The 24,757-nt window shown below is 36.9% G+C and overlaps 1 protein-coding gene across 2 annotated transcripts in view; it reads left to right on the top strand.

Moving 5' to 3' along the window:
• The window catches only part of SKIC3 (SKI3 subunit of superkiller complex), a 103,079-nt gene that overhangs the window by 59,602 nt on the left and 18,720 nt on the right, over positions 1 to 24,757 (top strand). For both annotated transcript variants that reach the window (XM_069592588.1, XM_069592589.1), the window contains 7 exons: positions 3,783 to 4,001; positions 4,902 to 4,974; positions 8,072 to 8,125; positions 8,307 to 8,418; positions 12,173 to 12,301; positions 16,937 to 17,058; positions 19,090 to 19,248. In XM_069592588.1, coding sequence (XP_069448689.1) covers positions 3,783 to 4,001; positions 4,902 to 4,974; positions 8,072 to 8,125; positions 8,307 to 8,418; positions 12,173 to 12,301; positions 16,937 to 17,058; positions 19,090 to 19,248 — 868 coding nt within the window. The remainder of the gene's footprint in view (positions 1 to 3,782; positions 4,002 to 4,901; positions 4,975 to 8,071; positions 8,126 to 8,306; positions 8,419 to 12,172; positions 12,302 to 16,936; positions 17,059 to 19,089; positions 19,249 to 24,757) is intronic.

Genomic DNA, 24,757 nt, shown 5'->3' with positions numbered 1-24,757 from the left:
GGTCAGTTTTCATTCCAATTCCAAAGAAAGGCAATGCAAAAGAATGCTCAAACTACCACACAGTTGCATTCATCTCACATGTTAGTAAAGTAATGCTCAAAATTCTCCAAGCCAGGCTTCAGCAATACGTGAACCGTGAGCTCCCTGATGTTCAAGCTGGCTTTAGAAAAGGCAGAGGAACCAGAGATCAAATTGCCAACATTTGCTGGATCATGGAAAAAGCAAGAGAGTTCCAGAAAAACATCTATTTCTGCTTTATTGACTATGCCAAAGCCTTTGACTGTGTGGATCACAATAAACTGGAAAATTCTGAGAGAGATGGGAATATCAGACCACCTGACCTGCCTCTTGAGAAATCTGTATGCAGGTCAGGAAGCAACAGTTAGAACTGGACATGGAACAACAGACTGGTTGCAAACAGGAAAAGGAGTACGTCAAGGCTGTATATTGTCACCCTACTTATTTAACTTATATGCAGAGTACATCATGAGAAACGCTGGACTGGAAGAAACACAAGCTGGAATCAAGATTGCCAGGAGAAATATCAATAACCTTAGATATGCAGATGACACCACCCCTATGGCAGAAAGTGAAGAGGAACTAAAAAGCCTCTTGATGAAAGTGAAAGAGGAGAGCGAAAAAGTTGGCTTAAAGCTCAACATTTAGAAAACGAAGATCATGGCATCTGGTCCCATCACTTCATGGGAAATAGATGGGGAAACAGTAGAAACAGTGTCAGACATTTTTTGGGGGGCTCCAAAATCACTGCAGATGGTGACTTCAGCCATGAAATTAAAAGACGCTTACTCCTTGGAAGAAAAGTTATGACCAACCTAGATAGTATATTCAAAAGCAGAGACATTACTTTGCCAACTAAGGTCTGTCTAGTCAAGGCTATGGTTTTTTCCTGTGGTCATATATGGATGTGAGAGTTGGACTGTGAAGAAGGCTGAGCACTGAAGAATTGATGCTTTTTTTTTTTTTTTGAACAGATCTTTATAGTACAGAAATTTTCCATCCCTTGTAGGAAGATCACATCTCTGTTTCCCATCACACTAATTGCTTTCTTCATTAGTTGTGAAAACCAAAAAAGTGCCTTCATGCATCTCCAAATTATGCTCCCCTACAAAGATAGGGGGACAATGATTAGATGGTAACTAGGTCAAGATGACTTCTTATAGGATAAGCTTTGTTTTTGTTTATTCATTGTGATACTTTTGTCTTATCTTGATTAAAGTAATAGCAATTCATTCTCCTTCTCTTAGATATTTTGAGAAAACCAGTCAGAATTTTAAAAATCGTATCTATCACTTTACATGAATACATTCATGTTCAGAAGATCCAAATTGCAAATAGCTTGGGAAAAAGAATTATGTGTGTTCTAAGTTGCTTCAGTCATGTCCAGCTCTTCGGACCCCATGGACTGTAGCTTGCCAGTCTCCTCTGTCCATTCTCCAGGCAAGAATACTGCAGTGGGTTGCCATGTCTTCCTCCAGGGGATCTTCACGACTCAGGGATTGAACCTGCATCTCTTATGTCTCCTGCATTAGCAAACATGTTCTTTACCACTGATGCCACCTGGGAAGCCCCCAAAAGAATCATAGATGCTAATATATTGCTGCAAATTATCAAGAGCAAAAGTAACCCCAAATTAGATATGCTTAGCTTAATCTGGGATTCCCTGGTGGCTCAGTTGGTAAAGAATCCACCTGTAATGCGGAAGACCTGGCTTTGAACCCTGGGTTGAGAAGATCCCCTGGAGAAGGGAATGGGCACCCCCTCCAGTATTTTGGCCCGGAGAATTCCATGGAGTGTACAGTCCATGGGGTCGCAAAGAGCTGGACATGACTTACTGACTTTCACTCAGATTAATACTGGGTTACTATTTAAAACAGTAACCAAAACCATTTTGAACACTGGAAGAAGTAGAGAAAAATAATAGAATATTATCTTATTCTTTCCTCATTCTCTTGTGAGAGAAGGCCTTCACCTCCTTTTTTGTGTTACTGAATCCCCGACTAAGTAGTTTATATGATCTGTGTTTCTTTCTTTTTGGTTCTCTGTCATCTTTCAAACTGCTCCCTTTCCTGCCCCTTGGATTCTGTTCTCTGACATTCTGTGAAAAATTAGGATTCCAGTTCTTTATTGATCTTGTTTGGCATTCATAGGTTGGGAACTAAGCAGTGTCCTAGGTGCTTAAGGGGACTAGGCATAAATTCAGTATATAAGGGGAAAAAAATCTGATTACCAGCATCATAGAATTTATGATATAAATAATTACATGTAAAGTCCATAGCACATGATACAGGACAGCTTGCAGGTACTGTGCATTCAGCACATGTGAGCCTAATGGGATGTATTCATTCCAGTAATAATTTAGATTTTGTATATTAATAAATATTAGAGTAGGTAGGGGTTTTCCCTTTTGAACCAAGACTCAGGTTAGAATGTCTTCTTTTGATGTTAGTTGTTGTTCAGTCGCCTAGTTGAGTTTGGCTCTTTGCGACCCCGTGGACTGCAGCCCACCAGTCCTCTCCATCCCTCACCATCTCCCAGAGTTTGCCCATGTTCATGCCCATTGCATCAGTGATGCCATCCAACCATCTCATCCTCTGTTGTCCCCTTCTCCTCCCACCTTCAATCTTTGCCAGCATCAGGGTCTTTTCCATTGAGTCGGCTCTTTGCATCAGGTAGCAAAGAATTGGAGTTTTGGCTTCAGCATCAGTCCTTCCAATGAATATTCAGGACTGATTTCCTTTAAGATTGACTGGTTTGATCTCCTTGATGTCCAACTTACAGTTTGGGTTATTTGTATTGATGGAAATGACTTACTAAATGATACTATTCCATATTCGGATGCCTCCAGTAACCTTTATGGTAAAAAGAGTTCCTGTAGATTCTTTACGTTTACTCCAGAGCTGCCCATGAAAATTCATGATTTTGTATCTGTTTGTCAAAGTCAGATTCCAAACAATTTATCCTCCCACCCCAACAGTAGAAAGACATAGTGGTAGGTGTGCGATATTTTGTAATGTTACAAGTATTTCTATTATATTTTAATGAATTTTGTTTAACAGATTTTTCAAAATTCCTTTGTTTTGTTACAGTACACATTCACAATTATTATTAGAAGTTCTGTTAAGTTTATAAAGAGCTTATTTTCTTCATTTAAATTAATAAGGATTCCTAACATTAGTAACTTTTACCTTCATAAAATTTCACAGTTGAAGAAAAAAAAACTGGATGCTTACATACTCAATTTAAATTCTCCTTCAATTATAAATATGCTCACTTGGAATATGCTGGATAGAGGTTGTATTTGTACTTATATATACTAGGTCTGGTTTCAAATACCACAGAGCGGTAAGACAGAATGTTTTTGCAAATGATAAAAATCAGATCTTAGATTAAGGATTTTTCTTTATTATTCATACCTTTTAGGATTTTACTGAAACCAAAAGATTTTAGCAAAATTATTTTAACTATCTACCTAGAACTGTGAGACTGTGCTGTGTATTTGCTTCTAAACGTAGATAAAATGACCACAAAAGAAATTTGGCTACTGATGCTCTATGAAGGCCTTTGGTACCTTCTAACTGCTTCAGAAATTCAGGGAAGTTACAGTTCCTAGAAACCATGGAACTTAGTTTTATGTTTATCACAGAGCTGGGCCATAGTTTGGTGAATCTGTAAGTACACTGTTTTTTCTGCTGTTCAGTGTGTTCTAATAGCTACAGGCTATTGTACTCACTGCTAATAGGCAATTAAAAATATGTTTACAGCTCTATCTTAAAGGAACCAACAACGGAAAGCCTTCAAGCCCTGTGTGCTCTCGGATTGGCAATGCAGGATGCTACACTGTCAAAGGCTGCGCTTAATGAGTTACTGAAGCACAGCAAACAGAACAGTGATTATCAGAGGAGCCTGCTTACTTCAGCCATCTATGCCCTGCAAGGCCGCAGTGTGGCAGTGCAGAGACAAGCAGCCAAAGCTGTTCACAGGTAAATTCTGTACTTGTGAACTTGGGGTCCAGTTGTCCTTGATGAGATTGTCTTTGCTATTTAGACCTTATTAAGATTATTTGCGTGCGTGCTAAGTCACTTCAGTCGTGTCTGACTCTTTGCGACCCCATGGACTGTAGCCCACCTGGCTCCTCTGTCCGTGGGATTCTCTGGGCAAGAATACTGGAGTGGGTTGCCATGCCTTCCTCTAGGGAATCGTCCCAATTAAGATTATACAATGAGGTAATTGTGTATATTTGGAAACCAGGTTGTGGTATTATGAAACTGTATATACGACCAGGTAATTGACAATTTTTTCATGTCTAGTGATTTAAATACAAAATTCAGTTGATAAAAAAAGAACAGAAAATTTTCCTTTATTCAGATTAAGGCCCAAATCTTTTTTAGTATGAAAATCCTTACAAATTCTCAAGTTGGTGATATTGTCAGTTTGTTGATACTGTTCAGTTTAATGGTTTTAGGAGTTTTTTGGCCACTCAGAATTCATTAATATATTCAAAATTTGGAAAGTAGAAAGCTGTTATCATTAGTCATAGTGGTTATTTGTTTTATTTTCAACAGAAAAGTGTTATATCTGTAGTTTATTTTCCTTCCATAATTCTGATCTCTGTGTTTTCTTTGAACGTGACATATTAAATTTCTTTAAACTTCCCTGATTGGATCTCATGGCTCTGTATCCATCACATTGCTGATTTTTCTTTCTTCTTTTAATAAAGAGATAAAATATTCTTTCTAAAAATTCAGACACTTCCAACCACATGTGGACAATTAATTTGAACTTGTTTTAGATGTTTAAAAGATTCTTAACTTAGGTACTAAATAAAATGTTGACAAAGTAACTCCCATCTCTAAGCCCTCTGCTTTTGATGATTGTTACAGTAACCCAGCTGATCCTGCTCTTTGGTCCCTGTTGTCCCGAGTGGTTGCCCAGTATACTCAACGAAATGCAAAGGTGAGTAGCGTTCTAACTTCTGACCAAAGGTAAAGTAGCTTATTTTGTAATATGTAATTTTAAAGTATTGCTGTTATCATTCTGGAAAATAATACAACGAGGGAGTTCTTTTATTTAATGAAGTTATTCCTTAGTTACTCAGCAAGTAGTACACTGAGTTTCTTCCATGTACTATTGTGCTGCTGGGGTGTTACGGAATATACAAAGAAGGAGGTGGACTTTTTTGAATATATATAGATTAAGCTGGGCTTCCCTGGTGGCTCAGACAGTAAAGACTCCGCCTGTAATGTGGGAGACCTGGGTTTGATCCCTGGGTGGGGAAGATCCCCTGGAGGAGGGCATGGCCACCCACTCCAGTATTCTTGCCTGGAGAATCCCACAGATAGAGGAGCCTGGCAGGCTACAGTCCATGGGGTCTTGAAGAGTTGGACACAGCTGATCGACTAAGCACAGCTCATAGTTCGGAAGCATTGCTATTGTGTTTCAGAATACCCCCAAATAATTTTATTTAAGTTTCTTAAAGATAAGAAAGTAACAACTAGAACAATGCTTATGTCTAAAAATATAAGGCTAAATATGAAGTAATTGATGTTCCATTAAAGGGATCTTCACTGTTGTTAGTTCATAACAACAAGGTATTTTCAAGAGTCAATAAAGTATTTTGTTAATTTCTATGGTTAACATGGCCTTTTATACTTTATATAACTAGTTAGTAAACATTATAGTAGTAGCTACTATGTTTTGAATACTTAATACATGTAGTAATTCCAGTATCTGAAGTCTGTGTACATCTGTTTTTGTTTGTTGTTTCTGTTGGTTTTCATACTGGCCTTGTTTGTTGATTGACTGTGTAAACTTGAAGATTGCTGGTGGAAATAATTTGAGGCCTAGTATTAAGGTACCTTTCTATAGAAAGAAATTGTACTTTTTAATGCCAGTACTTGGGAGTTCCACCAATCTGGAACCACCTTAAAGAAGGTTTATAGCATGAGCTTTCTGGACCATACAGGCTACTGTGTGCCTGGGTTTTCAGGGTCATTTGAATTCTGGTCTAGTTCTGATTCACCTTAAATCTGAGTGTGTAGCTCCTTGGCTAGGAGTGGGGGAATCTCAGCGTATTTTGGTGCAGGTTTCCTATATACTTGTTCCTTGTGTGAGTCCTGGGCTCTAATTTCTCACCCACAAGTCCTTCAAACTGAAAATTAAAATTTTTTAGGAACTGCAAACTGACTTCCTTCACTTATACCTCTGTGGATTTCAGTTTTCCCTTTTAGTTTTGGCTTGAAAAGTCCTTAATACCTTGTCAGCTAGCCAGTGCTTTTAAGAATACATGCTTCTTATGCTTATTAAACATTAATGTGAAATGAAATTACCCCATAATTTTGTTTAAACCTAATTCGGTAGACCTGATATTCTGCATTTCTGACAGCCTTCCAGAGAACGTCAGTTCTGCTGGTATATAGGCCACACTTTGAGTAGCAAAGTTTTATCCTACAGTTTGTTATTTTCAGTGAATGTTTTGTTCCAAGAACCTGAAAGACCATCATTATTAGACTCTGGAATGAAGCATTTATATGCCAACTACTGTGCTTGGCATTTTTATCTGTCTTGTCATTTAATCTCAAAAGCATTATGAATCTCAAAAGCATTATGAAGTAGCTGGAATTAAGTTCGTTTTGTAGAGGAGAGTACTTGAGACATAAATATTCAATAACTTGAGCAAAATCACAGTTAGTAGTTGCGGTGATGAATCATTTCAGACCTTACTCGTGAATCTTTTTTTTTTTTTAATTCGTCTTCTATTTGTTTTATATTGACATGTTTTTTTTAAAGTTTATTTTTAGCTTTCTTTATTTGCTAAATATGGTTTTAAAAATATTTGTGATATACTTAAAGTAATGTAAAGTCACTCAGTCATGTCCGACTCTTTGTGACCCCATGGGCTGTAGCCTACCAGCCTCCTCTGTCCATGGGATTTTCCAGGCAATAATACTGGAGTAGATTGCCATTTCTTTCTCTAGGGGATCTTCCCGACCCAGGGATCGAACCTAGGTCTCCCACATTGTAGACAGACGCTTAACCACCTGAGCCACCAGGAAAGTCTTATATACTTATTTACATCATTAAGTGTGATATACTTAATGATGTAAAATGAAGTATCAGTTCAGTTCAGTTCAGTCGCTCAGTCGTATCCAACTCTTTGCGACCTCATGAATCACAGCATGCCAGGCCTCCCTGTCCTTCGAATTTAAAATGAGATCATTCTTACAACTTACTTTCTTTACCAGGTGAGACATCTAATTGAATTTTTAAAAATTAAGAATTTCAAGCCAACTTTATGAAACCTAGGATGCTGCATAGATTTTCCTTATTTTTAGTATTGAGTAGATTATTGAGGCAGTGGTGAGTTTCATGATGCTCTGAACTTTAATTACCTATTTTGCTAGGGTCTATAGATGTTTTAAAAATATTGTATTTTCTTGGAATAAAGTTATATTAGTTTATCTTAAAATAAGTTTTGTGGAATCTTCACTGAGTCTTTGTTTCACAGTCTTGTATATTGTTAGAAAATTGTATGTTTGTTTGTTACCACTGTGAAATCATGTAATTGTTGGACCTTTAATGAAAATTGTAAAAGAGCTGATTTCAAATTCTCATAGTAGAAAAGATTTTCTTTTATAAAAATATTAAAACTGGTTTTTTGAAACAGTGGTATTAAGTTGGTGCTTGGGGAACTTAAAGGTTTCGCTGGTGGCTCAGTGGGTAAAAAGTCTGCCTGCAATGAGGGAGACCTGGGTTTGATCCCTGGGTCAGAAAGATCCTCTGGAAAAGGAAATGGCAACCCACTCCAGTATTCTTGCCTAGAGAATCCCATGAACAGAGGAGCCTGGCGGGCTACAATCCATGGGGTCACAAAGAGTTGGATACGACTGAGGGACTAACACTTTGACTTTCTCAGGAAGTTGAAAAGTTAATATAAATGTGATAAAACTGAACCTTTCAAATGATTTAATGTAAAGATTTTATCAGTCTTAAGTTTTACTTTTTCATGAAAGTTTATGCATTTATCTAAGTAATCATTTGTTTGCTATTATAGGGAGGTGCAGTGGCAGGAAACGTGGCTCATATTCTGGACTCAAATCATGGAAAGGTTAGTTTGCCCCAATTCAGGGGAGTGTTTTACTTGTTAAATAATATTATTGGTGAATGAGTAATTTTTTTTCTTAAGCTCAGGGGTCACATCATATTCAGTATAGTACTATTTTTCATCACTTTGAAAGTCAAGGAGCTGTAAAGAGAAATGGTTAACACTCTTCTTTTCTCTTATGTAGAAGGCATTACTGTACACTGCAGTAAATCAGTTGGCTATGGGAAGCAATTCAGCAGAAGATAAGAAAAATACTGCACTAAGGACCATTCAGAAGGCAGCTCTCCTTTCTCCAGGTGAATATAATATAATCCATTTCATTGCATAGGATTCTGTGCATCTTGCATTTGTGAAGCAAAGTTTGTACTTTTATAAAATGAGAGAATTTAAAATATTTTAAGATCTTGCATATTATTTGATTATCTTCATTCAGCTACTGATACTTGAGAGATAATTAGTTACTGAAGTAGGCTCAGAGGAATATCTCTTTAAAGATAGGTCATTAACCATTATTGAAAATCTGAATTATATACTTTCAAGAAGTAGTTTTATGTCTGTTTTCCCATCAGTCAGGTTTAATCAGGTTTATCTATACTTACTAAATTATTTAATAAACATGTTTAGTTACCTTATGTATAGTTTCTTGAAGAGTGGAGATATGTATTCTGTTATAACTGTTAGAACTGACAGGGTGCTGACCTCACCTGAACTAACCTCTTCTCAGTTCTAACCAGAATTATATGTGTACTATTGATCAACAAAGGCCCAAGGAATTGCTATAAATGGCATCAGCATTCTTCCATTACTACTATTGGAAAAATGCTTTAGATAACTGGAAAGTCTGGCAAAGTAGGGTTATGGGGTATATTTTTACAAAATACTGTTTTTAATATAAAACATAGCTTTAAACAGTATATTCCAACAGAGCACTTCAAACATTTGTTTGATCAGAATACTGTTGCTTTTGGCCTGGACTGTAGGGAAACATTGTACAAAGAACAGATTTGATGTCATCTTCACAATGAATTATAAAGCTTGTAACTAATTTCAAAGATTATTTTATAAAACAAGTAGACAGACCTGTCTTTGTTTCTTTTTTCTTTCATTTTTGAAATAGAATAAAAAGAAACCTAAATATTTGGTTTTGTCTATGTTACATGTTAGGTAAGTGTCTGATTTTTAAGTGTTCTCAAGCAAGTTATTAGGTATAGAATTGCTCTCAAGAATTCTTACTGTGGATCTAGAATGATTGATGTAAGTCTTTGATTATGTAAGTGAAATACACTTAAGAAAGGTGAGATTGCCCAGGAAAGTGAATGTAATTATAGTTATGTGTAGTGGCTGTGTACCTAGGCTCTGTTGATCTTTAGTTTAACAAAGTGTTTTTTTTATTTTTTATTATTTTACTTTACAAATACTGTATTGGTTTTGCCATACATTGACATGAATCAGCCACGGGTATACATGAGTTCCCAATCCTGAACCCCCCTCCCACCTCCCTCCCCATATCATCTCTCTGGATCATCCCTGTGCACCAGCTCTAAGCATCCTGTATCCTGTATCGAACATAGACTGGCCATTTGTTTCTTACATGATAGTATACATGTTTCAATGCCATTCTCCCAAATCATCCCACCCTTTCCCTCTCCCAGAGTCCAAAAGTTTGTTCTATACATCTCTGTCTCTTTTGCTGTCTCGCATACAGGGTTATCATTACCATCTTTCTAAATTCCATATATATGTGTTAGTTTACTGTATTGGTGTTTTTCTTTCTGGCTTACTTCACTCTGTATAATCGGCTCCAGTTTCATCCATCTCATTAGAACTGATTCAAATGTATTCTTTTTAATGGCTGAGTAATACTCCATTCTGTATATGTACCACAGCTTTCTTATCCATTCATCTGCTGATGGACATCTAGGTTGTTTCCATGTCCTGGCTATTATAAACAGTGCTGTGATGAACATTGGGGTACACGTGTCTCTTTCAATTCTGGTTTCCTTGGTGTGTATGCCCAGCAGTGGGATTGCTGGGTCATAAGGCAGTTCTATTTGCAATTTTTTAAGGAATCTCCACACTATTCTCCACAGTGGCTGTACTAGTTTGCATTCCCACCAACAGTGTAAGAGGGTTCCCTTTTCTCCACACCCTCTCCAGCATTTGTTGCTTGTAGACTTCTGGATCGCAGCCATTCTGACTGGTGTGAAATGGTACCTCACTGTGGTCTTGATTTGCATTTCTCTGATAATGTTGAGCATTCTCTGAGTGATGTTGAGCATCTTTTCATGTGTTTGTTAGCCATCCATATGTCTTCTTTGGAGAAATGTCTATTTAGTTCTTTGGCCCATTTTTTTAAAACAAAGTTTTGGTAGATGGTACTCCAAGGAATCTTTATAGAAATTTAAATGTAATCCCAAGAATTTAGAGTTGAATGGAAAGAAATCCAATGTCTGTTAGATTAATGATTCTGTGATATTAAAAGATATGTTTAGCCAAGTATATGAAAAACTCTAGATTTCTAGTATAATATATGTATATATATGTGTGTATATGTATACATATTTGTATATAATAATTATCACTTTGTTTCATAAGGAATTTGAGTTGCTGGTTATTTCTAGAAGAAAAGACAACAATTCTTCTGAACTATTTATGTCAAGAGAATTGCTTCCAGCTAATATCTATCCCTTCCCCTAAAATCTAAGCTATATAGTACTATACGATCCTTAAATGAGTAGTTCATTTAATCTTAGAAATATAGAAATTGAGTCCATTTCAGTTGAAATTACAGAATATTACACCTGAGGGCACCTGAGCTGTCATTTAATTTAGATGCCTTGTTTTATAAAAGTATGTGTTCCAAAGGAAAAGTGGCTGCACAGTTAATTAGTGGCATTGTTAGACCTAAAACCCAGGCCTAAGACTCAGTCATGTGCCTTTCATTATATAGTATGCAGATCACATCATAAATTCTAGGAAATGGTCCCCATTTTCTTATTCTGGATTTAATTATGTTCTATGATATTTAAAATAAGGTAGTCATTATCTGGGCAGAAGCTATTTTGTAATATCAAGGTAACTACTTAATTTTTTGTGAAAATTTTTGGTCTGCATAACATTTCTAATGATTCTTGTATAATCTATAAATGAAATAGATCTACTTCAGACATTTTATGGAAGGTATATGTTGGATGGGGCAGTTAGATAAGAAAAAATTAAAATCTAGAGCTAAGGAGTATATTTAAATGACTGTATTGTTAACTGGAACCTCTTGTAGGATTTTAAAATTATCCGTTTTTTCTTTAAGGGCAAACGGACTGAAAATATTAACCTGTAAAGTATTATTTGTGAAATAAAAGACCAAATTAAAAAACCTAAATTCCAAATCCGAGTTCAGCTTTCTGTTTTCACAGTTAACTCTTGAAAAGAGTCTGTACTCATAATCTGTTTTATTACCTCTCAACTCACCACCCTGAAGCTGCTATCAAGGTGTGAAGGAAGGAAAAAAAGATCAAATAAATGAAGGGATATATAATCAAAATTGATTCACTTGGAATGATAAAGTGACTTTCATGTTTGGCTGTTAGAACATAGGTAAAATGGAGTTGTCTTGAGGTTTTCCTTTGCTTCAAACTTTTCTTAAGAACTGAGAAATTGTGTTACCTTGCTTTTCCTATGACTGAGCCTTTAGTATAGGGACAAAGTGATGAACACAACTGAGACTTGTCCTTGAAATTCAATGAATGTGACTGTAATTAACCTTTCTACAACAGCATAGTACTCTAGGCACCACTCATGTAACCAGCAGTGGAAGAAGAGTTTAATTGGATATTTCTTATCCTCTGATGTGTTTGGAAAAAAACGGCAAAACTTGAAGGATGAATATAGGATTGTGTCTTATGAGTTAGTTTTTCTTTCAGAAAATAGAACATTTCTGTAGATACCATTTTTTTATTTTTTGGTGTTTATAAACTCTTACTTTCAGTTTTGGTAGGTTTTCAGCAGCATGTTGATATCGACAAGGCTCCTAATTGTATTTCTTATGTCTAGGTGATCCTGCTGTCTGGGCTGGGCTGATGGCAGCTTGTCATGCTGATGATATACTGGCTCTAGTGAGCGGCACTCAGCCAAAGAGGATAGATTTATACTTGGCACTGTTATCGGCTGTTTCTGCTTCAAGTAAGTTTGAAAAAGCATTTAATACATGATACATTCAAGATAAAGTATTCAGAAGGATATTGCCAAAAGCTAATAGGCAGAATTAGCCCTGCATGAAAGGCTATTATATTCTCATCTAACAAAGCTTAAAAACAAGACAAAATGGTCAAATCATTTTTAAGGAGTTTATCTGCATTCAGAACAAAGCTTAAGAAGATTATAGGAACAGAAATATCCAGCATTAGGCAAGGTAAAATTCACAATGTCTGGTATCCAGATAAGACTTGATAAGCATGCAAACAAGCGGAAAAATACCACCCATGATGAGGAGAAAAATCAGTCAGTAGAAACAGATCCACAAAAGACACAGGTAGAAATCTCTTTAGTATGTAATTAGCTGTTTAAAGCACATCCGACAATAGCACAGAGGCCAGGAGGAGAAAATGGAAGTATTTTGTTGTAAAGGTTTTATACTATAAGTGGTAAAATATTACAGTCATCTGTAAGTATTCATGGGGGATTTGATCTGTGACCTCCCTCAGATATCAGAATTCACTGATGCACAACTCTTAAGTAGACACTAAAAATAATAGAGTTATAAGTTTGCAATAAGCCACCGAAGTAGGAAAAAATGGGGTATAAAAAGTAATCCAAGAAAGGAAGAAAAGAGAACATTGACTAAAGAGAGAACAACAGCATAACAGAGTTAAACCCAACCAAATCAATAATCAAGTTAGGTATAAATGGTCTAAGTACCCCAGTTAAAAGGCAGATTGACAGGTTGGATAAAAAAGCAAGAGCTTTTACTGCTTAAAGGAAACATAGCAAAATATAGACCTATATTTTAAGACAAAAGTAATCTCGTGCTATCTATAAAATATCTGTAAAAGAGATAGGCAACAAGCACCTGCCTTATATAAAATAGATAAGGACCTGCTGTATAACACAGGTCAGCTATATTTAATATCTTGTGCGTGAGTGCTCAGTCACTTCAGTCGTGTCTGACCTTTGGCGACCCTATGGACTGTAGCCCACCGAGCTCTCTGTCCATGGGACTCTCCAGGCAAGAATACTGGAGTGGGTTGGTTGCCATGCCCTCCTCTGGGGGATCTTCCCCACCCAGGGATCGAATGTGGGTCTCCTGCATCTTCTGCATCGCAGGCAGATTCTTTACCACTGAGCCACCAGGGAAACCCTTTAATAACTTGTAATAACCTATAATGGAAAAGAATCTGAAAAAGAATATATATATTTTTTATATATATATTCGTGTGTCTGTATATGCACACACATATGTAGATATGTATAACTGAATCACTTCTTTGTATACCTGAAACATTGTAAATCAGCTATATATCTATTTAAAAAATATTTTTAAGAAAAGACAAAAATTTTCTAACAAATTAGAGAATGGTAAAAGACTCTTGCGAGTCCCTTGGATTTCAAGGAGATCCAACCAGTCCATCCTAAAGGAGACCAGTCCTGGGTGTTCATTGGAAGGACTGATGCTGAGGCTGAAACTCCAATACTTTGGCCACCTCATGTGAAGAGCTGACTCATTGGAAAAGACCCTGATGCTGGGAGGGATTGGGGGCAGGAGGAGCAGGGGACGACAGAGGATGAGATGGCTGGATGGCATCACCTACTCAATGCACATGAGTTTGAGTGAACTCTGGGAGTTGATGATGGACAGGGAGGCCTGGCATGCTGCAATTCATGGGTCACAAAGAATCGGACACGACTGAGCGACTGAACTGAGCTGAACTGAAAAGGCACTCTATGCCAGTACTGATCAGAAGAAAGCTGGAGTGCCTCAACTAAGACCCAGCACAGCCAAGTAAGTAAATAAATATTTAAGAAAAGAGAAATTTCAAACAAGCTAAGGTTTCAGGGCACATAATATTTCCAGTAATAAGGAGGGACATTTCACATTGGAATCAGTTTATCAAGAGGACAGTTTAGGCACCAAGTAACAAACCTTCAAAACACATAAGATCCGTGTGATTTTTCCCAATAACATAGGTAGAAAAAATGAAAAATTATGGAAAAATACACTTATGGAACTGAAATAAACTTGTAGAACTGAAAAGAGAGATCAACAAATTCATAATTACAGAGATTCAACAGTCTTGATAATTGTTAGAAAAATTGGACAGGAAATTAGTAAAGATACAGTAAAAGCTTGAACAATATCAACCAGCTTGACCCAGTTGTCATTTATAGGAAAGTACTCCTAACAAGAGCAGAAGGTGTATTTTTGTCAAGTATACACAGACTGTTTGTATATCACATTATGGAGGCTTCCCTGGTGGCTCAGCCGGTAAAGAATCCACCTGCAATGCTGGAGACCTAAGTTCGATCCCTGGGTTGGGAAGATCCCCTGGAGAAGGAAATGGCTACCCACTCCAGTATTCTGGCCTGGAGAATTCCAGGGACTATATAGTAGTCCATGGGTTTGCAGAGTCAGACATGACTGAGCAACTTTCACCACTACATCATATTATGAGCCATTAAGTGAATCTAAATAAATTTAAAAAATTAAAATCATACAGAGTGTGTTATCTTAATACAGTTGAATTAATTTAAAAATCAATAACAATAAATCTGGAAAATTCTCAAATATTCAAAAATTTAATGGACTTCCAAATAATCCAGGTCAAAGAATGAAGCAGGAGGGAAATTAGAAAATATTTTGAACTGAAAGTATTTTGAAAGTAAAAAATCAATATATAAAATTTTGTGATACTAAAGTACTGCTTATAAGAAAATTGTAGCATTAAATGTCTACTTCAGGAAATAAGAAGGGCCTCATATTGATGATCTCACCTTCTCCCTTGAGAAAGTAGAAAAAAGAAAGGGAAATTAAACCAAAGTAAGCAGAATAAAAGAAAATAAAGAGTAGAGATCTGTGAAATAGAAAACAGAAAATCAACAAAAGCAAAACCTAGTTCTTTGAGAAGATCAATGAAATTGATAAACCTCTAGCCAGGCATCAGGAAAAAATTGTCAGGAATGAGAGAGGATGCATCTCTGTAGCTATTAAAAGGCTCATAATGAAAGTGAAAGTGGCTTAGTTGTGTCTGACTCTTTGTGACCCCATGGACTGTAGTTCACGGAATTCTCCAGGCCAGAATACTGGAGTGGGTAGCCTTTCCCTTCTCCAGGGGATCTTGCCAACCCAGGGATTGAACCCAGGTCTCCCACATAACAGGTGGATTCTTTTACCAACTGAGCCACAAGGGAAGCCCAAAAAGGCTCATAAGAGAATCATAAGAACAATTTTATGCCCCTAAATTTGGCAATGTTGATGAAATGGATAAATTCCTTAAGAGACAGCTCACTTAAGAAGAAATAAACTGAATAGCTTTATATCTGTTAAAGAGACTGAATTTATAGTTAAAAATTTTCTTATATAGAAAACTCCAGGGCCAGATAGAATTCTGCCAAACATTGAAGTAAAAAATAATACCAGCTCTATACAAACTCTTCCAGAAAATTGAAAAGGTGGCATTTCCCAACTTCTGCTATGAGGTCAGTTCAGTTCAGTCGCTCGGTCATGTCCGACTCTTTGCGACCCCATGAATCACAGCATGCCAGGCCTCCCTGTCCGTCACCAACTCCTGGAGTTCACTCAAACTCAGATCCATTGAGTCGGTGATGCCATCCAGCTATCTCATCCTCTGTCATCCCCTTTTCCTCCTGCCCCCAATCCCTCCCAGCATCAAAGTCTTTTCCAATGAGTCAACTCCTCGCATGAGGTGGCCAAAGTACTGGAGTTTCAGCTTTAGCATCATTCCTTCCAAAGAACGCCCAGGGCTGATCTCCTTTAGAATGGCCTGGTTGGATCTCCTTGCAATCCAAGCTATGAGGTCAGCATTACATAAATACTGAAACTAGAGAAAGGCATTACAAGCAAACTACGGAACTACAGATGCAGACATTTATAACAAAACTTTCACAATTCAAACCCAGTAACACACAAAAAGGATAGTACTACATGATGATCAAGTGGGGTTTAGTCTAAGAATGCAAGGCTGCTTCAGTATTTGAAAATGAATGTATAAAATTTACCATGTTAAACACTATGAAACATGCCAAAGAGTTTATACTTTATGATTTCATTTATATGAAATTTCAGATAATGCACACTGATCTATTGTGAGTAAAAATAATGAGTGTTTGGGGACAGAGGGAAAGAGGAGAGGTGGGTTGGGGACAGGAAGGATTACCAAGGAGTAGGAGCAAGCTATTCATGATGGTGGATGCATTTATTATCTTGATAGTCGTGATAGTTCATAGATGGATGCTTATGTCAAAAGTTATCAGATTTATAGTTTGAATGTGTGCAGTTTATCATGTCAATTATATTGCAATAAATCTTTACTTTTCTCATTGAATTATTTTCAATTTTACTGAAGACTGATTTTTTTAAATGTAAGTCACAAATATAAAAAGTCTTAAGTTATTCAGCCACAAATATTCCTACTATGAAACTTTTCAGAAACCTGTCTCATGTTGAGATACTCTGATATTTCAGTGGTATGTGTAAAAGTTGTATTGTATGGTAAGTTTAATTGTCATACTTAATAATTACTTCTCAGAGAACACATTATAAACTGCAGAAAAAAGTTTTAACATTGACTTGTTTTATTGTAGTTAAAGACAAAGAATTCTTTGAAAATTACAACCAGTCTCTTGAAAGGTGGTCTCTGTCTCAAGCTGTCACTGGTCTAATAGACACAGGAAGAATATCTGAAGCTGAAGCCCTCTGCACAAAGGTATTTTTATGGAATTGAGATTCATGAATTCTTATCCTACTTGGAAAATAACTTCAAAAATACAGTGCACATTATTTAGAGAGCATTTGGTTGTGATGGTGGTGGTGATGATAATGAAGATAATACCCAGCATTAACTGAGTACTTACTATAGGCTAGTTAATACATTTAGCAGTTTGTATTTGACCTTCACAACAATCCTGTAATTTAGGTATATATTATTATCCCCATTTATACAAAAGAGAAAACTAAGGCTTAAAGAGTGTAACTAATTTGCATAAGAGTTCACAGGTAGAAATTGATAGACTTGCTGTTTAAGCTCACATGTGTCTGACTCTTGAGACTCAAAGTTGAATTTATTTGGGGTATTTCTTATGAAAGTAGTATTTTCCTTTGATTTCTAGTTACTCTCTTTAGAATGCCATGTTTTCCAGCATCCCTGCATTTTCCCAAAGTTCTGAACCATATAGAATGACTGTGGGGACTGTTAAGTGGGTGACTGAAATTATTGAGTAATCAGTTTTTACCTACCTGGATTGTAGTCTCTGTGAGTAAATTCTTAGACTTTGCCTGACCCATAGTAGAGGCTCAATAAATATTTATTGAATGAACAAATCAGTTTTATAAACCTACTCAAAAATAACTTAATGAATAAGGAGAGTTTTAGACATCACTTTTCCTGAAAACACCTTTTTTTTTTTTTTTCTCATAAATATTTACCCGGGAGATTGTGTTGTTTTTCTAGAAATGTTTTTTGAAAGATCACTATGAATTTTACAGAGAGAGAGGAATGGATCTTTGAAGATCCCTTTGGTCCTTGAATTCTTTGAAAAGCAGAATCATACATTATCTCTTTTATTTAAGAAATTCCATCTAGGTTCAGGACAGTTCAGTATAATACAATGAATGTTTAGTGAGCGTAAATTGGCAGTTGCTTCTTACTCTCTCTGACAGAGAGTATGAACGTTTCCTCGTCATTTTAAGGTTCCAATCTCTTACTTAGAAGAAAGCAATCACATACCTTTCAGAAATAAGGACATTTAGAACTATGACCTAATAGAAGATAAAGAATTAGATTATTGAGAGACAGACAATAAAGAAAGATATGTCTAAAACAATAGTGGAAGGACTTGCTTGGAGAACTAGCCTTAACTTCTTGTATGTGTATATTGTGGATACATATTACATATTGTATATATAATTATAATACATATATACATATAAACAATGTATACATTTATAAATATATATACATATACATATAATTCTTTTATGTCTGTATGTATATGTTTTAAGGTATAAATAAATGGCTTAGGGAAATATGTATAAGAAGTCTGTCCCTGGGGGAAGGACAATGTGTATCTTTATTAAGATGTTGAGAAAGGAAAAAAATTATAGCTCCTTCCTTCTTACATAGTATGTGCATGCTCAGTTGCTTCAGTCATGTCCAGCTCTTTGCAACCCTATGGATTATAGCCCGCCAGGCTTCTCTGTCCATGGGATTCTCCAGGCAAGAATACTGGAGTAGGTTGCCATGCCCTCCTCCAGGGGACCTTTCTGACCCAGGGATCAAACACGTGTCTCCTGAATCTCTGGCATTGCAGGCAGACTCTTTACTTCTGAGTCACCAGGGAAGCCCCTCTTACATAACACAGTTTCTTCCAAATAAGGGGTAATACTAGCCTTCACTGTTAATTTTATATTTTCTTAGTTCAGCTATTTATATGCAGACCCTAAATTTTTCAGGCTATCACCTAAGAATAAACCAAGTCAAAGGGACATACTAAATCTAAAAGTGACAATTTATAAACTACAGTAGTAGTGTTACTGATTTTAGAGTTTATAGAGTTTGATATTCCCAAGATGATCAGTGTTCTTTTTTTTACTTTTGCTGTTATTTTTTAAAAAGGTTAAATTCAGGTTGGTTTTTTTTTTTTTTTTTTTTTTCAGTATAGAGAATAGCTTAATTGCCTTTTACATTTAACATTTCAGAACCTGTTTCACGAATTTCTGTTTGGGGTTTGATTTTTAGAATTTAAAAAGTAACCCTGATCAACCAGCTGTTATCTTACTTTTGAGACAAGTTCAGTGTAAACCACTCCTGGAGTCACGAAAACCTCTCCCAGATACTGTACTTGACGAGCTGCAAAAAACAGTCATGTCCAACTCAACCTCTGTTCCAGCTTGGCAGGTAAATTTTCTCTTTTGTTATGTGAGTCCTGAATTAAAATGCTCTCTGATGTTCAGTGAGGTCAAGGGTGTGCCCCATTTTTGCCTTGCCTTTAAACCCACTGTGTCTCTCATTTTCACACAGTAGTTAATATGTGGTTAATATCTCTCATTAACCACAATAGTTAGAGAAACTAAAGAAGTTGATTATTCATTAAGGATCTTCTGTTGCATGGCTTTAAAGAGTTTAAAATCGCTGGTTATAAACCTTTCCATTTAAAACAGTGTTGAAAATAATGTCTTTTATAAGGAGTTGATAGGAGAGAGCTAAGTGTTGCAAACGTAATAAGCTTGCTGTAGTGGTGCTTAACTCTCCCTTTAGAGGCGATGTGTGTAGCTTTTCCTTAGCTCCTCTGCAGGTAACCTGTATCTAAGATTCTAATGGGTTTTCAGTGCCTTCAGAAATAGTTATTTTCAGGGTTGATGCTTGAATCCCTGAGCTGTCAGCCCTTTTAGCTGGCTCTGCTTACCACAATGACAAGTACATAATGATCACTACCTACTTTATTCTCATTGATACTAAAATACAAAAAGCATATATATTACTCAACTTGTTGCAGTTCTTTCTGTGCCCTGAGGCAGTATCAAAGGGACTCTTTGACACAGGTTTTACAGAAGTTTGTTTTACTACAGTTCTTCATTTGATCTTTTGTTCTGTGAACGTTTTGATGTCCTGCTTAAAAAGATTATCTAATGGTGTAAAATAGTTGGATTATGCACATTAAGCTTCCTTTTTACTCTAATCCTTGAAGAAAGATGGCGCTTTTTCCCCCTCTCAGAGTAAATTTGCCATATGAGACTTAACATACTTTAATTCTAAGGTCAACTGGATATTGATGATCTCATGTTCTTTATCAAGGGGAAAAACACTTTGTCAAACTAAAAGGGAAAAATGAAAGGATAAATTATGCAATAAGTAAAGTCTTAAGAGATAGCATATGTGTTTTCTTTTATACCATGATATAATTCACAAAGAATAGAATGTAAAAATCTTGCTATATATGTAAGTACTTTTAACCACTACTTAGATCAAGATGTAGGGATTTCCCAGGTGGCTCAGTGGTAAAGAATCTGCCAATGGAGGAGACGCAGAAGGCTCAGGTTTGATTTCTGGGTTGGGAAGATCCCTGGAGAAGGAAATGACAACTCACTCTAGTATTCTTGCCTGGGAAATCCCATGGACAGAGGAGCCAGGCAGGATACGGTCAGTAGGGTCACAAAGAGTTGACACAACTTAGCGACTGAACACACACATATCAAGGTATAGAGTAGTTCCTGCAACATAGTGGCCTCCTCCGTTGTTGTTTAGTTGCTAAGTGTATCCAACCCTTTTGTGACCCCATGAACTGTATCCTGCCAGTCTCCTCTGTACGTGGGATTTCCCAGGCAAGAACACTGGTGTAGGTTGCCATTTCCTTCTCTGTGGGATCTTCCCAACCCAGGAATCAAACCAGCATCTCCTGCACTGGCATGTGGCTTCTTTACTGCTGAGCCACCAGGGAAGCCCATATAAGTTAATTCTAGAAAGAATGATTGTCAGGATAAACTAAAGATAAGGACAGAGAGCCATGTGATTATTTGTTAGAATTCATTGCCACTACTTTATACCTTACCTTTATGCTTTTAAAATATTTTAGCTCACCAAGGTTTGAAAGAACTTAGCTTTAAATATAGTGGAATATTGAGCAAGTGTCAGGTTATATCTTAAGATGCTCTGATGTTTTCTTCTGTTGACAATTGAAGGCAAATTGTCTTGGTTTCTGAGTTAATCTGGCCCAGAAATGTGTTAGTTTCACAATCATGTATGATTTTAGAGAAAAAAGGACTATTGCAAGGCATGATAAACATATCCCTGGTGGCTCAGACAGTAAAGCGTCTGCCTACAATGTGGGAGACCCAGGTTCAATCCCTGGGTTGGGAAGATCCCCTGGAGAAGGAAATGGCAACCCACTCCCGTACTCTTGCCTGCAAAATCCCATGGACAGAGGAGCCTGGTAGGCTATAGTCCATGGGGTTGCAAAGAGTCGGACAGGACTGAGTGACTTCACTTCACTTTGATAAGTGTGGTGTTAGCCTTCTTCTCTAGCAGTACGGGACTGAAGACACCTTGGAATTAAGGTTGGGTATTTCTAACTGGCCATTAAATCCTGTACATATAAAGCCCCTGCAGGAAACCATAAAAGGCAATAAGAATTAATAGGATTCTAGAAACAAAATTCTGCCCACATCCCTACTGAATAGGCACCTCAATTATACTACCATCTTGGAATTAGCGTATCTTGCATGAAGGCCAGGTGTATAACGGCATCTGCAGAGTCTTCATTTATGTGTATTCTACTGCCGAAAGATTGGACATGGTTGCTGGTATTAACACAAATTGCTAACAAAAAGTTTTCAACTTGAATCTACTACTAACTGGTTGTGTGATTTTAGTCCAGGTACACCTACTTCAGCTCCAGAGTCTTCATCTGAAACATGAGAGAGGAATTTTAGATAATAAAATTACTGTAGAAGTCTTTAAAAAAATATCAATAAATATTCACTGCAACAGTTTAATGGAAGTACCATATAAGCAATGGTACATTGTTGAAATAAGATCATGCTGAAGATCACTAATTGGTTTTAAGTACAGTCCTTGCTTTACAACTCTTCACCTCCACACTATTAGACTTCTGTGTCTGCTTTATAGAATATGCCACATTCCATGGCCAAACTCTCCCTATAACTATTACATCTAATGGCTCATGAACTGCTGTCCTCAGAGTCTGTGCTTTGTTGTTCAGTCACTAAGTTGAGTCCGACTCCTTGTAACCCCATGGACTGTACCACACCAGGCTTATCTGTCCTCCACTATTTCCTGTGCTAGATTCAAACAAAATTGAAACCTCAGATGAGGTTTCTGTTCCAAATTGAAATAGTTCCAGTTCATGGTCTCCTGGCTACCATTTCTCCATAACTGCAAACAATTTAAGATCTGACCTGCTATCCTGTTTGGCCCTCTGTCATCTTTGGGCATCATAATTTCTGTGACTTCCTACAACCTAGCGGCTTCCTCCTTTATGACTCCCCCTATGTCAAAAGAAGGAGGCAGCAGAACCACTATTATGACTTATATCACTTCTGTCTAATTTTGCCTGTTTTTAAACTTGATATATATGGAATATCTTTTTGTATGTGGTTACTTCATGTCCATGAAGTTCATTTAGTTGTTTCATGTAGCCATAGTTTTTTTCACTTATTTTTATGAATAATATACTGTAAGATATCCCTTTTACTGTTGATAGACATTTGAATTACAGTTGACCCTTGAACAGCATGGGTCTGAACTGCATGAGTCCAGTTATACATGGCTATTTTTCAATAGTCTGTGGTTGGGTCAGTCCTTGCAACCATGAATACAGAGGCTGACTGTAAGATACATCCATGTTGTTCATAGGTCAACTGGGTTTCCAGGTTTTGGCTGTTATAATGCTGCTGGGATATGCCTTTTGTTGGGTGATAATTTCATGAACAGAGAAGCCTGGCAGGCTATAGTCCACAGGATTGTAGAGAGTCAGACAACTGAGCTACTAGCACTTTTGCTGTTTCTTTTCATAGTGAAAATGTATTCACTTTAGTAGATCCTGTCCAGTGTTTTTTTAAAATGGGTTGTCAATTTATGTTTCCACCTGCAAATTATAAGCCTTCCAATTGCTGATATTGCTGCTGCTGCTAAGTCGCTTTAGTTGTGTCCAACTCTGTGCGACCCCATAGACGGCAGCCAGCCAGGCTCCTCCATTCATGGGATTTTCCAGGCAAGAGTACTGGAGTGGGGTGCCATTGCCGCTAGATGGTGGTTATTATTTTCCCTTTTCAGTGGATATGTAGGTAATATTAATAGTATCATATAGTGCTTTTAAGTGCAATTTGTGTGCTTAGTCACTCAGTTGTGTCCGACTCTTTGTGACCCTATGGATGGTAGTCCGCCAGGCTCCTCTGTCCATGGGGATTCTCCAGGCAAGAATCCTGGAGTGGGTTGCCATGCCCTCCTCCAGGGCATCTTCCCAACCTAGGGATCAAACCCAGATCTCCTGCATTCTGGGGGGATTCTTTACCATCTGAGCCACCAGGGAAGCCCAAGAATACTGGAGTGGGTAGCCTATCGCTTCTCCAGTGGTTCTTCTGACCCAGGAATTGAACCAGGGTCTCCTGTATTGCAAGTGGATTCTTCCCAGCTGAGTTACCAGGGAAGCCCTGGTAGCTAAGTGGAATTTGCCTAATGAAAAATGCTGTTGAGCCACTTCTCATACGTTTATTGGATCTTTGAATATCTTATTTTTAAAGTGCCGTTTCTTTACTATAGTTTTTAATGGGCTGTTATCTTGCTGAATTGTTGAAATTCATTATATTTTCTCGCTACAAGCACATTTTTGGATATCTGTATTGCAAATATTTTCGTAATGTTATTTTTTGATGAGTAGGTCTTAATCTCAGTGAAGTCCAATTTATTATTTTTTAATGGTTAATGTTTTATTGGGGTGTTCTACTTTAGTTCATGAAGATTTTTTTCTGTTTTTCTTTAGAAACTGTTGTTCTGTCTTTCATATACAGGTCAATGATCCATCCTGGATTAATTTTTGTGAGTGTTGCAGGGTCAAGTTTCATTTTTTTCCCATGTGGATATGTAATTGTCCTAGTACCATCCTTTGAAAAGACCATTATATCCTCCACTGAATTGTCATGATACTTTTGTTATAAATCAGGTGACTGGGTATGTTTGGTTTTTAGGGCTCTTTATTCTTTTTCTCCTTTTTCTGTGATCTATTTGTTTATTATTGCTTATAGCTTTATAGTTTGTTTTGATGTATGGGGGAAATATTAAGACCTCCAACTCTTTTGTTTCCTTCAAGTTTCTCTCAATCATTTTAGGTCTTTTGCATTTACCTGTAAATTGTCAGTTACCCTTACTCTCCCCGCCAAACAAAAGTCCAACTGAGGTCTAGATTGGAATTTCAATCTATAGTTTAAATAAATAAATAATAAATAATAAATTTGTAGTTTAAATAAATCTATAGTTTAATTTGGGAAAATTAACGAAGTATTACTGTTGAGTTTCTCTGTTCATAAATGTGTTATGGGGGTGGTGGTTTAGTCACTTATTCGTGTCCGACTCCTGCGACCCCATGGACTGCAGCCTGCCAGGCTCTTCTGTCCATGGGATTCTCCAGGCAAGAATACTAGAGTGGGTTGCCATTTCCTTCTCCAGGGGATCTTCCCAACCCAGGGATCGAAGCCAGGTCTCCTGTATTGCAGGTGGATTCTTTACCAACTGAGCTGTTATAGTCCTTATTATTTAAGTTCTAAATTTCTCTCAGCAGTGTTTTAAAATTTTAAAAAGATCGTAGAAATACAGTTGATTTTTATATTTTGACCTTCTAGCAGCCTTGCTGACTTATTCTTTTGAAATGGTTTTGGGTTTTCTGTGTACACCG

This window comes from Ovis canadensis, chromosome 5 (genome assembly GCF_042477335.2).
Source record: "Ovis canadensis isolate MfBH-ARS-UI-01 breed Bighorn chromosome 5, ARS-UI_OviCan_v2, whole genome shotgun sequence".
Lineage (NCBI taxonomy): Eukaryota > Metazoa > Chordata > Mammalia > Artiodactyla > Bovidae > Ovis > Ovis canadensis.
The sequence above is the reverse complement of the archived record's forward strand: the minus strand, read 5'-3'. Positions and strand labels throughout refer to the sequence as shown.